This window comes from Manacus candei, unplaced genomic scaffold (genome assembly GCF_025592945.1).
Source record: "Manacus candei isolate 608988 ecotype Guabito, Panama unplaced genomic scaffold, ASM2559294v1 h1tg000047l, whole genome shotgun sequence".
Classification (NCBI taxonomy): domain Eukaryota; kingdom Metazoa; phylum Chordata; class Aves; order Passeriformes; family Pipridae; genus Manacus; species Manacus candei.
The window spans coordinates 6,576,362-6,587,634 of record NW_026138095.1 but is presented as its reverse complement, the minus strand read 5'-3'; the positions used below and the strand labels follow the sequence as shown (position 1 = coordinate 6,587,634).

The 11,273-nt window shown below is 49.9% G+C and overlaps 1 protein-coding gene across 1 annotated transcript; it reads right to left on the bottom strand.

The window, feature by feature from the left end:
- Positions 1-2,380: 2,380 nt before the first annotated feature.
- OTOP3 (otopetrin 3) lies at positions 2,381-9,661 on the bottom strand. Its single transcript, XM_051798093.1, has 7 exons — positions 9,514-9,661; positions 7,565-7,974; positions 6,343-6,479; positions 5,550-5,608; positions 4,847-4,965; positions 3,288-4,213; positions 2,381-2,551 (listed from the first exon to the last, which is right to left on the bottom strand). Exons 2-7 carry the CDS (start codon positions 7,947-7,949, stop codon positions 2,381-2,383), a joined length of 1,797 nt encoding a protein of 598 aa, XP_051654053.1. The 5' UTR covers positions 7,950-7,974; positions 9,514-9,661.
- Between the last annotated feature and the right edge of the window lie 1,612 nt (positions 9,662-11,273).

Genomic DNA, 11,273 nt, shown 5'->3' with positions numbered 1-11,273 from the left:
TTGTTTCTTTTTTTTTTTTTCCCAGAGGGAGGTTTATAATCTTGTTTGTCTTATGCTGGGGTGACCTGTGCCATTAGATAACCGTAGGCTAGCTTCCTCTGCAGGGGTGATATTTTTTTTTTGTAATCAGAACTGAAGATTGGACTCTGGAGAAATGAGCCTGAACTGTGTGGGTTTGGCTCTTTCTGTGTTTATGGCATGAGACATCATCAGAGATCAAACAGGATCAAGTCTGCTGACTTTGTGAACCGTGTGCTAAAACCTTTGTGCAGTTGAGACCTGTCAAACAGGCACCCTGGCCCTGGGGGTTATTAGGAAAGGACATAGAAGGGCTGTGGGTAAGAGTTGGGGCTGGTGGGCTTCATTCCTGTCCATGCTAATCATGTCTTCAGTCATGTATTCAGTGTCATTCCAAAGTCACCTGCTCTGTGAAGGCTCAGTAACTTAAACCATTGTTTTATCTGTTACACTGCAGATAAAATCCAGGTTGTGGGTTTGCCCTTGAAGTGCCATCGTTGCTTGTCCCCAGGCTGTCAGTCACTAGGAAGAAGGTTTGAGGTCAGACCTTAACATGTGTCTCCTGTGGATCTCGTGGTACAAACACTGACATGAGAACAATAATTAACTTTATTGAAGCCTAATTTATCCAGCTGTAATTTCTCATGACATATTTCTGTTGACATGGGCCTAAATACAAACACTTATTGGGCAAAGTTCATGCTCATGCAGTCAGTCTCAGAGTTTCACAGAGAGGTGCTATCACTGCCCAAATGCTGAATCCTAATTCTAATTCTACTTCTCATCACTGTTACTGTCTTGGGAGAGCTTGTTTTTCTAGGGAATCACAAAAAAATAGGCTCTGATCCTAAACCCACACTGCTTCTGGGATTGATTTACAGAGGAACAGAAGCTGAGGATGAGGATGGCTTTTGTTCCATGCTGCTTTGGCCTTGGGTAAGGGCCATGAAAGGTTTTGATTGATGGTAGAACAGGCCTGCTCTTAAATCTCAGAATCACAGAATGTTTTGGGTTGGAAGGGACCCAAGCTCATCTCATTCCACCCCCTGCCATGGTCAGGGACACTTTCCACTAGACCAGGTTGCTCAGGGTCCCATCCAACCTCTGAACACAAGAGCAGTTTAATTCAGTTGACTTTTGAGCCTGTTCTTTGGTGAGTGCAGAGCAGACCCAGGGATTTCACAAGACACACGTGAAAACTCAATCTCCTTTATTTCCATTCATCAGGCTCTGTATTTGAGACCCATAATCACAAGCCCCTTGCTCTCCCACATGCTTTCAAAACAAGCATCCCCTGCAGAACACATTCTAAGGGGTCTTTGATCAGGCACCCCGCTGTGCAGCCCTGTTCCCTTGTGCACAGAGATGTTTGGGAGATGTTTGTGGATGTGCAAAGCAGCAGTGAGGGATGAAGTGCTGGAGGTGGGAAGGGATTCACAGTGGATTTGGTGGTAGCTCACTTTTGAACCAACCCTGTGTGCCGGGTGGGACCTTGGCTGGTCCACAGCAGAGATAACACCATCCATGGTAAGTAAAGATCACCCACAGTGCTGCTGCTTGAGGCTCTGGGGATGCCTGTAAAGAGTGGTAGTGTTTATTCTCAGTAAGGCAAGGTTGTGTTATTGCTTCTGTTTTTGGTGCTGGGAAATGATGCACAGAACTGGTGCAGGTGTGAAGGCCTCTCCTGCCCATCAGCACCGAGCAGGAGCTTGGCACTCAGTGGGGCTGGGCCCCACAGGACTGGCACAAGTTGATGTGTCAGATGTCAGCAACAGTAGCAAACAGAAATAGTGCCTGTTCTGACCATTAAAGCAACTCTGAGCTTCTTTTTGAAAATTACACATAAAAAGTGTACTTTTGGTTCATTTCTGAATGACTATGGCTGTAAGTGCTTCTGGTGTGGCTGATCAGTCTCTTTGTGCTGCAGGATGGTGGGTTGGTGAGCAATGGTGGGGCTGGCAACCTCTGACTGTGGATTTTGAAGTTCTGTGGAGTGCAGGTCAGTCTTTGTTGCTTTTGTTGAAGGCTGCTCTTGTGTTCTTTTATCTGGAAGATCTCAGTAGGAGCTGGTAAAGTCCCACTTGCTGCCATACAGCATCCACTGGCAGACTGCTGACTGCATGCATGGTCCTTGGAGTAGTGAGAGTTTGTTTATGGGCTTTGAGTCTCTTCTCTATGGAGAAAAAAGATTATAAAACACCCACCTCTTCTGAAACTCACGGAGATGGTGTGCAAGGAGAATTCAAAGCAGAAGCCGGAGGGAAGAATCTTAAAAGCTTCCACATGCATATCTGCTGCTTTCTGCACATTTGTTCAGCATCACTGACCCTTCCCAGCCTCTGGGGTGGGGGGCCAGCTTGGTTCAGGCTGTGACATAGACCTCCAGGAGCCCCCCGACCGAGTGCATGCGGTAGAACACACCCAGGGGGAGCCCAAAGTTCACGATCACAAACCAGGTGGAGTAGCCGTAAAATGACCTCTCCAGTCCGTTCTCGAAGACAGGATGAGCTCCAAATGTGGGCATGACCCACAGCTAAGAGGTGGGAGGAAAAGAAACACAAGTCAGAGCACGACAAATTGTCCCCTACCTGCGCCCTAATCTCAGCACTGGCTCAAGTGGTTGTAGGAGTATTTCAGGAGTATCAGAGGAATCTCCTTGCCAGGGAGGAGAAGGAAAATCCCTTAGTTATGCTACTGACTCCTTGCTGTAAGTCAAATCTTGTCAAATTCCTGGAAACCTAAAGACAGCCTCATTCTGCCCCAGCCTGCTGCATCTTCCTACAGGGTTTCACTGTTTTCTTGGGCAATTTGTTTTCACTGGATTAAGGCTGCAGTGTTGATTCAAGATCCCAGAGCACAGTGTACTTTATTGGGTGAGTTTCAAGCCTGGAGACTCATGTTTACAAAGACTTACTGCTGCTGCCTCACATTTCTCCACCTTTCCCATGAAACACCCTTAATGAGCCTAATGGGGTTTTTTTTCCGAGGCTAAAATTTAGGAGACAAAGGATTTATTAGCTGTCACCTTCCTACACTCAGGAAACCCAGCCTCCCTAAACTCTGAGGTTAAAAGAGAGACCTTCTATTTATGAGACTGGGGCATTAACAGGAAAACCTGTCTTGACTGACCTCACCAGAAGGTTGAAACTTGGTGGGCAAAGGCTTTTGCTTGGATTAGTGGCCCAAGAGAAAGACAAGGAGAGCACGTCTGTGTCACAGGTCATCGTGGCTCAGCCAGGCTGTGACATAGCAGAGAGCACAACACTTACTATGATGTTGCACAAAACCAAGAAGAATGAGATCTCCCTCAATGCTCTTCTCTTCCAGCTCAGGTGAGAGTAGCTATGGATGTAGGACAGGGAAGCTTTCCGGAGCTCCTGTCCCAGCTCCAGCACGCTCATCCGTCTCTGGTCTTCACGATTCTGCTCTTCTTTAGTATCTTCCTCCTTGCCAGGGAGTGTCTGGGTGCGCTCCTCTTCGCTGCTTGTTGTGGTTTCCTCTTCCCCAGGTGGTTCTACAGCCACCACGTGCTGCCCAGTGGGTCTGGTGTGTTTGGCCTCAGCTGCGGCTACAAAGCGCTGCCGGTGGAGCCCATCAATGATGAAGACGTTCTGGGTGATGTTCTGAAAGATGAGGAGGACAGAATAGGAGAGGATGAGGCTGTTCAACAGGTCCCCGGGGCCAGAGGCCACAAGGGCCACAATGGAGAAGTAGCACATGCCAATTTGGCCGAGGGCTGCCCCCATCAACAGGATCACGTCCAGGCTGCGGGTTGGGTTCTTGAGCGTGTCCAGCTCCTTTTTTTCCAGGGCGTGGATGACTGTCCCAATCACTGCGCCCACACTCATCAGGGGCAGGAGCACAACGTAGTAGGAATAATATATCACGAAGATCTGGTGGCTGGAGACCAAGCTGGTGACCTGGATCTGGTACATCATGAAGACGCAGATCCCGGTGATCACAGCAGTGGCGCCCAGCAGTGGCCCAAAGACCACCCCCTGGAGCTTGAACTTGGGCTTGGTGTGGGGGACGTGGTGGTGGCTGATGCGTCTCCCCACGTTCTTCCACATGACGTAGAGCACGGAGCAGCAGACGAGGCAGTACTCGGTGTTGAAGGGGTAGAGCAGGATGTAGCCCTTCTGGAAGACTTTGCAGATGGTTGTGTTTGAGCACGTGCACGAGGCAGTCTCGTTGCCTGGAGCATGGGAAGAGGAAGGCAACAATTAAGAGGGAGATGGCCTGGATTTCATGGCTATCTTTGGGAGTTTCTTGTGTGCAGACACAACATCTATTTCTGTACTTTGAACAGTGGTCAGTAGGAAGTTAAGTGATTACTGCTCAGTCCTCATGGCTGTGAGGATTCAGAATAACAGGTTTAGCAAAGGTCTTTTCCCACCTATGGTGCTGGGTGAGAGACATCTCTTCCTTCACAATGAAAACACCTCTATCTCTACCCTTGGAATATTAGTCTCCCCTTTTCTTCCCCTACATGCTCAGAAAGAAGAGCACTGCAATTACATGAGCCTCTTCTATTCTGGCAATCCTGTGCTTGCAGTTAACAGGTAAAAATGAGCAAAAACGCTAACTTATGGTGGGCTTTTCCTTTCCTAGCCCCTCAGTTCCATGGTTTCTTAGCAGATCCCCTTCTTCCAGGTGAAGATGTTCTCCCCTTACAGCCCATCTCCTCGAAACAACCTCCAATAATATGAAAGTTCAGCATTTGGGAGAGCTGGTGATATCTGAATCGCTAAGATCAAGAATTGTTCAGAATTCTGGAAGTCATCTGTGTCAGCCTAACACAAATGAGGGTGTGAAAAAGGAGCCTTGCCTTCAAACCGCATCTCCACCTCACGGAGCTGAGACTCCATCTCCACGTGGAGGTTGTCGTTGGTCACGGCCAGGAGCCAGAGGAGGAGGTTGGTGGCTATGGTCAGCATCAGACCACACCTGGGAGGGGAGACAGGCACTTAGCGGAGATGATTCACAACCTGAGTGTCTACTTGCCACGTGGTGCTGCCCTTTGCTTCTTGCTGACCCACGCACAGATTGGTGCAAATATCGTGTGTCGGCGCCTGCCCTGCCTGCGGCCGTCGGGGTGTGACTTTGCACACACAGACATGGCTGAGTACATTCCCATTTCCAAGGGAGCAGGGCAGGCAGTGCCTGGCTCACTGGTTAAACTGGCCTAGGCTGAGGCATCTCCCAGTGATAGGAATGGGGAGACCACCGTGCCTCATCCTCCACCCTCTATGAACTGGTCCCTGAGACAGGCAGCCAGGAAAACATTTGGGAGGAAGGAACGAGCTTTGCAGCAGTCCAAGGCACAAGGAAGGGATTTGGTGAGCCCAGGTCAGTGGAGGGAGGATGGGTCTGACCAAGGCATAACTTGGTTCTTGTGTGAGCCAGAATAGAGAATCTGTAGGATCAGATGAAGACAGTCCTAGCAGGAACAAGGAGTAATAACAGATCACAGGCAGAAAGGAAAAGTTTCTTTAGAGCAGTAGAAGGCAGCTTTTCTCCCTTTTTTTTACCTGGTGAAGTTGTGCTGGACTTGAATGCAGTCCTTAGAGTGGTGCCACAGAAAATAAGCCTGCAAATGGGTAACAATAGTGATGTGAGCAGGGTGCAGTTGGCAGCCGGCTGCACACGCGGTGGAAAGGGACGGGTAGGCAAGAAGGTGCAGGTCCAGGTGGGAGCAAACCTGCCTCTGTGCAAGGGTGCAGGGACATGTGGGCACCTGCATCTCAGTGCTGAGACAGTGCTGGAATCCTTGGGTGAGGGCAGCATGTGTGTGCCTGCACTGAATGTACCTCCTCTGTGTTCCTCTGCCCTGTACACGTGGGCATTTGCTGCTGAGGTGGGAACTAGTTTATTTTTCAAATATGGCTTTGGGTCTGGAAAGAAGAGGGTTGGTGTTGAGGTAAAAGGTGCAAATGGTGTGAGATATCTTTGTGTGTAAAGGATTTTTGGCAAAATACAGAGAGAGGCTGGGGCTTAGACTGGTGCAAACATCTCTGGCAAAATCTGAAATTCTCTCTCCTCTCTCCCTACTTTGATTCAAAGCAAATTCCTCTGGATTCTAAGGTATGTCAGGTATCTCTTGGGCAATTTCTTTCTGAATCTTACTCCTGTGTCTCTCAATGTGCTACACAAGGAGTGCAGATAGCATTTGAAGTGGCATGTGATACTTTAACACCTTCAATGCTCATGACAATGCCTCGTTGCACCCACTTTCCCAAGTCTCCTCACTTCCCCCCACCCCTTGGGCTCCCAGGAATTGGACAGAGAGAATAGGTAAGCTTCCAGAAGAGTAACATGCAGTACCTGGGTGCAAATAAAAACGATTTCAATGCTGGGGAACACAATTTCCACCTTGGATTTGCAGTGGATGAGGATTGTGGTGTAGCCGATCTCAAACACGTTCAGGAGGATGCTGCAACTGCCGAACAGCAGCACTGACCCTGGGCAAACAGCAAAGCACCAGTAAATAAACAAAGACATGCCTGTGGATCATCTGGGCTCAGCTGGGGACTGGAGATGTGCTTCTGGGATTTGTGTGGAGCTGGAAGCATTCCTGCCTGGAATTCTTATGATTTTGAGAGAAGGAGACAAAGAAGAGCCTGATTCCTGAAACTGGTTGTGTGCTTTGACTGGTTTAAAGTGTTTGGACAGTGCAAAGTATTTTCTTGTGCTTGGATACAAGGTGGGAACAGGGGGTTTGGGGCTTTGCTGTGCAATCTGGAGTGACAGAGGCAAGCTAATGGTGGGTGATTCTTTCTGCCTTGTGGAGGAAACCTTAGATGAGCAGAGGTCTGTTCAGGCTTGTGGCAGCACAGTCTGCAGGAGCTGGGACACTTTGACTGTTTCTCCCTTTTGCCTTGGACGTCTCTCTGCAGCTTTAGGTACTCTAGTACCTTGCAGCTTTCTTCCCTTCAAATCTCCACACTTAGGTAACAAGACCATGCCTGATTAAGAACCCAGTAATAGACCAGAGGCAGGACTGCTTGGAGAAATGTGATTTCTTGAAGCGGGGCAAATACTGGTGGGAAGTCTCCCAGGAAGGCTCGGGTGTCGCTGGGTTGTGACTCACTGGGCAGGAATCCTTCCTTAGAAACAAGGCTGGTGTGATGTTAAACAAGGACAAGGGTGGCACGGGGCTGCTGACGCTCTTGGAGGGTAAATATGGTGATTCTCCTCTTGCTTTGCAAAGTGCTCCTGCCTAAAACCTTTCCTACATCTTTCCCACAGTGCTTAGTTGCAGGGCTGTAGGTGGGATATGCCTGGATTGTTCTTAGGGAAGGGACCACAGAGTGAAGCTGGACTGGAGGCTGAAGGGAAGCCCCATTCCAGGCTTTCCTGGTTGCTCTGGTTCCTCTCTGTGGCACGCACTGTGCTCCTGACTTCCCCCAGCCTGACAGGAGGGCACTGGGAGATTCCCAGTGCCCTAACCATATATTCTATAGCTCTCTAATAGTAGGGGAAGAATTTTTGTATCTTCCGAGCCCTGGGAAGAAGGCATGAGATGAGAAATAAAAGCAGACCTTACCCCTGATCCAGATGGCCCCAGCGTGGGAATCCCGGTACAGCACAGCGTGCGGCTGCTGGCTGGTGCCCAGCAGGTAGTAGATAATCCAGAACAGGCACAAGACCTTGAGGGTGGCCATCAGGACCCAGACATCTCCCAGCGTGATGTACACGCGGTTGAAGATCATGCTACTGATGAAGGCGCTGCCCAGGAACACGACGTTCATGGCCAGCAGCCCCGAGAAGAGCTGCCCAGCCTTCTGGGCTTGCCTGTCCCTCTGCTGCACCGAGGAGCAGTGGCGGTACAGCCAGGACTTCTCATAGTGGATCTTGGAGGTGTCTGTTGGGGCAGATGCTGACCTGCTCTTGCAGTGGTGGCAGGGCCTGGAGACTTTGTTGCCAGGCATGGCTACTCTGCCTGGGGGTCACCTGCTGCGGTGAAAAAAGGGGAGGTTTAGAGGGGGGACATGCTGAGATGAGAGGTTGTGTGCTCTGCTGTGAGAGCCACTTGTGTGGTGACCTCCTTTCTTTGCTTTGCAGCTTTTCCTTCCCTCTCCAGAAGCTGGATGAAGGGGAAAAAGAGGTTGGTGCTTAGCCCAGGTTAGACATTAAAAATTTCCTGATGGACAGTCATTACAGGGCACTGGGGAAAGGCCCTTCTGCCAAAATCTCTAAACCTCTCCAGAGACACCTGCATTAAAATGGGTGTTTGATGTTGCTGCTCTGCCCCACCAGTACTTGGAGCTGTTGGGACCAGAGGTGGTCAAACAGTTCCCACCCTCACCTTTCACACCTTCTCCACACACAGCCCTGGATTCAGGTTCTCTCCTTTCCCTTTGTTGCCGTAAGGATTAAGTGGAAATACCAAGCATGCTCAGACCTGCTCTAAAATTCAGAGCTGTTTGATTTTCAGTTGATGGGTCCAATCTCTTCCTTGTGGTTTTGGGCTTTGAGAGTTGCGCCACACTCCCTGAATGGTCACACAAATTGTGACAGAGCTGGAGAGAATAAATAGAGAGTCTCTAAGGTTTGATTTAAGCTGCTGGGAAAAGATCCAACCTCCCACCCACATGGGCTGACACTGGGACACAGTTAATACCCAGTTTTCTTTCTTATTCTACTTGCAGCACAGGGCTGTGAGCACACTGACACAGAGGAGTGTGAGGGATTGGCTCAGGCAGACATCCTGAGCCTGGGAGCTTTTCCATCCAGCTCTTAGGAAAATCTTTGTGGGACTGTATTGCTCATGAGAGAGAAACCTCTTTGCTCACATACAGCAACTGGGCAAAATCAGCCTCTCTATGGATTCAGTACATGGAAAGGTGCTTTCACTCCGGGGATTGACTCTGTCTGCAGTGGGGGTGACTGGAGTGAAAGCAGCCCCCTGAGATGTATTTGAGGGGAGGAGGAACCTGAAACATTCTATGTAGTTTGGGGGGATTGGGGGAGAAATTGTTTGAAAAGGGGTTGAAATTTAGTGTTTCTCTCTTCTTTTGCATGTGTGCTGAGGTGCTCTGCCTGCCCTTGCCCTTGGGACTCTGTGGGGAGCTGGTCCCCCGGATTCTGTGACTGGCAGCATGGATTCAGCATTTCTGTCTGAGTTGGTGAGTTTAGAGGGTCAATCAGGACCTCTCCATGGAAGGAGAGGACTTATGTGTGTGTCCCAGGATGAACCCCCAAGCCCTGAGGTCCTTGGTACTTCTGTTAGCAGAGATTGATCCTAAAATCTTACCCGTTTGTCTCCAAAACTCTCCCAACTCAGTAGCACAGGGACAAATTCCCTCCCCTCTCCTAGGGCCATAACTTCTCTGCATCGGAGGGAGGGGAGAGGTCATAAAATCAGCAGGATCAGGTGGAAACTCATCCAGGCTGCACCAGGAGGCACCCAAGTGCCCAGACAAGGCTACACGGAGCGATAGACCCAACCCCTTGCCCCCGTAGCTGTGTGGGACAGCCAAACGCAGCCCTTACCTGCCTGCAGCCTCCTGCTGCCTGCTGAGAGGGATCCAGTGCTGACACAGCCTCAGATGCAGCCAATCTCACACCGGTGGCTGGAGTGGCACTGGAACACACAGGAGTCTCCAATGTCCTGGGTGCAGACAGGAGCTGTCAGGACTGCTCCTCACTAAGTGCGGCCTCTGCTCCCAGCCCATTGATTTATTTTTTTTTCCACCCTGTTTACTTTGGGTCTATTATTGTCATTAAATTAATTACTCAGTGAGAAGCTCTCACATCTGCCACGGGCAGCCAATGGGGATCAGCTCCTTTATACACCTGCTGGGTTGCCCCATGTCAACGGCCTCGGCGCAGGATGTGCCAACTGGTAAAACCACAAGCAGCAGTGACTAATTTGTGCCGTGGCTCAGGCAGGTGTAGAATTAATCTCCTGGCACAGGCTTGTGCTGGGAGTGCTTACCCACACTGCTTTGGCCAAAATCCACTTGAGTTCCCACTCCCTTTTTAGGGGGTTTTTAAGTTGTTTTTAGGTAGACCCTGAGATTGTTTTTCTCAACTGTACTTCTCTTTTGTGCTTTTATCCAGGGCACAGATACCCAAACTGATCCAAAAAGCAAGGCTTACAGTCCAGCCCAGGTACAGAGATGACACCAGATTGATGCACTTCTGGCAGAAAGGTGCTGCTTTTGGGGGTGACAGCTATGACTTATCAATGCTCATTTCAGAGCAGGACCCTCGTGTGCCAACCCCACAGGCTCGGCCATGCAGGTTGGGGATGCTTTAGGTCCAATCTGTTCTGGCCTTGATAATTCTCCTGTTGTAGGGCAAACTGATTCTGTCTTGGGACTGTGGTGAGCTGATCCTCCTGGTTTTGTGGCTGGCAACAGGAACTTGGCATTTCTGGCTGAGCTGGTGAGTCTAGAGGGTCCATCAGGAGGGCACGGACCTCTCCATGGAAAGAGAGGGCTTACCTGTGCTTCCCAGAATGAACCCCCAAGCCCTGAGGTCCTTACAGCTGGCAAACACGTGATTTGGGAGTCCAGAGCCCTGCAACACTTCCCAAGGAGCTGATTAGAGGGATGGGAGTGGGTGAGGGAGCACAGGTTATCGTGTGTGGGGATGTGACGAAAGGGGTGGAAAACAAGACTGAAAGGGGCCCATTTCTCCTGGGTGAGAACACCCACTGTGTGCTGGTGCAGCCATTGTTTGATGTCTGCCAGCAAAAGGGTCATGTTTAATGTCTGACAAACCCTTGCACTGCTGTGGTGGAGTCTGGGAACTCTGACCCGGGCAGGTGTTCATGAGTACCCATGGCTAGATTTGCTCTGCCTTCCCCCAAAGCACCAGCATCTCACAGCCTGCTTGGACAATTTGCTTGGATGTCTTTGCTCTCTTGCTTTCATGTTCTGGGATGCCCTGAGTGCAATTGAGATCCTTCAGGTGCCTGGCTCTCCTCTGGACTCTGTTCTAGAGCTCAGCATGGAACTGGAACCTCCCAAAAGCTATTTGGTGGTCTCTTTGTTGACCAAAGCCAGTGATTTCTGTACAAGACATTAACAAACCTGCTATTTTTCAGTGTTGTGGTCCTAAATTGGGGTGACCATGCAGAACTGGGAAATGGAGGCCAGGAGTCTGGAATGTATCCTGAAGATTGGGTGAAATTGGAGCTTTTTTCCTTCTAAGATGGGCCTGAAATAAAATGTTAGTGCCTGCTTGGCCCCAGTGGCTTTTCCAATGTCACTGTGCATCTGTGCTGCAGAGATGAGAGATCCTTC

What these genes read in the sequence shown, in the direction of transcription:
- OTOP3 (XM_051798093.1), bottom strand. Translation starts at nt 7,949, where the DNA reads ATGCCTGGCAACAAAGTCTCCAGGCCCTGCCACCACTGCAAGAGCAGG. An exon ending in TCGTTTTTATTTGCACCCAG is followed by an intron (nt 5,609 to 6,342) that starts GTACTGCATGTT and finishes ACCCATTTGCAG; the next exon opens with GCTTATTTTCTGTGGCACCA. An exon ending in GTCCAGCACAACTTCACCAG is followed by an intron (nt 4,966 to 5,549) that starts GTAAAAAAAAGG and finishes CTCCCCTCCCAG; the next exon opens with GTGTGGTCTGATGCTGACCA.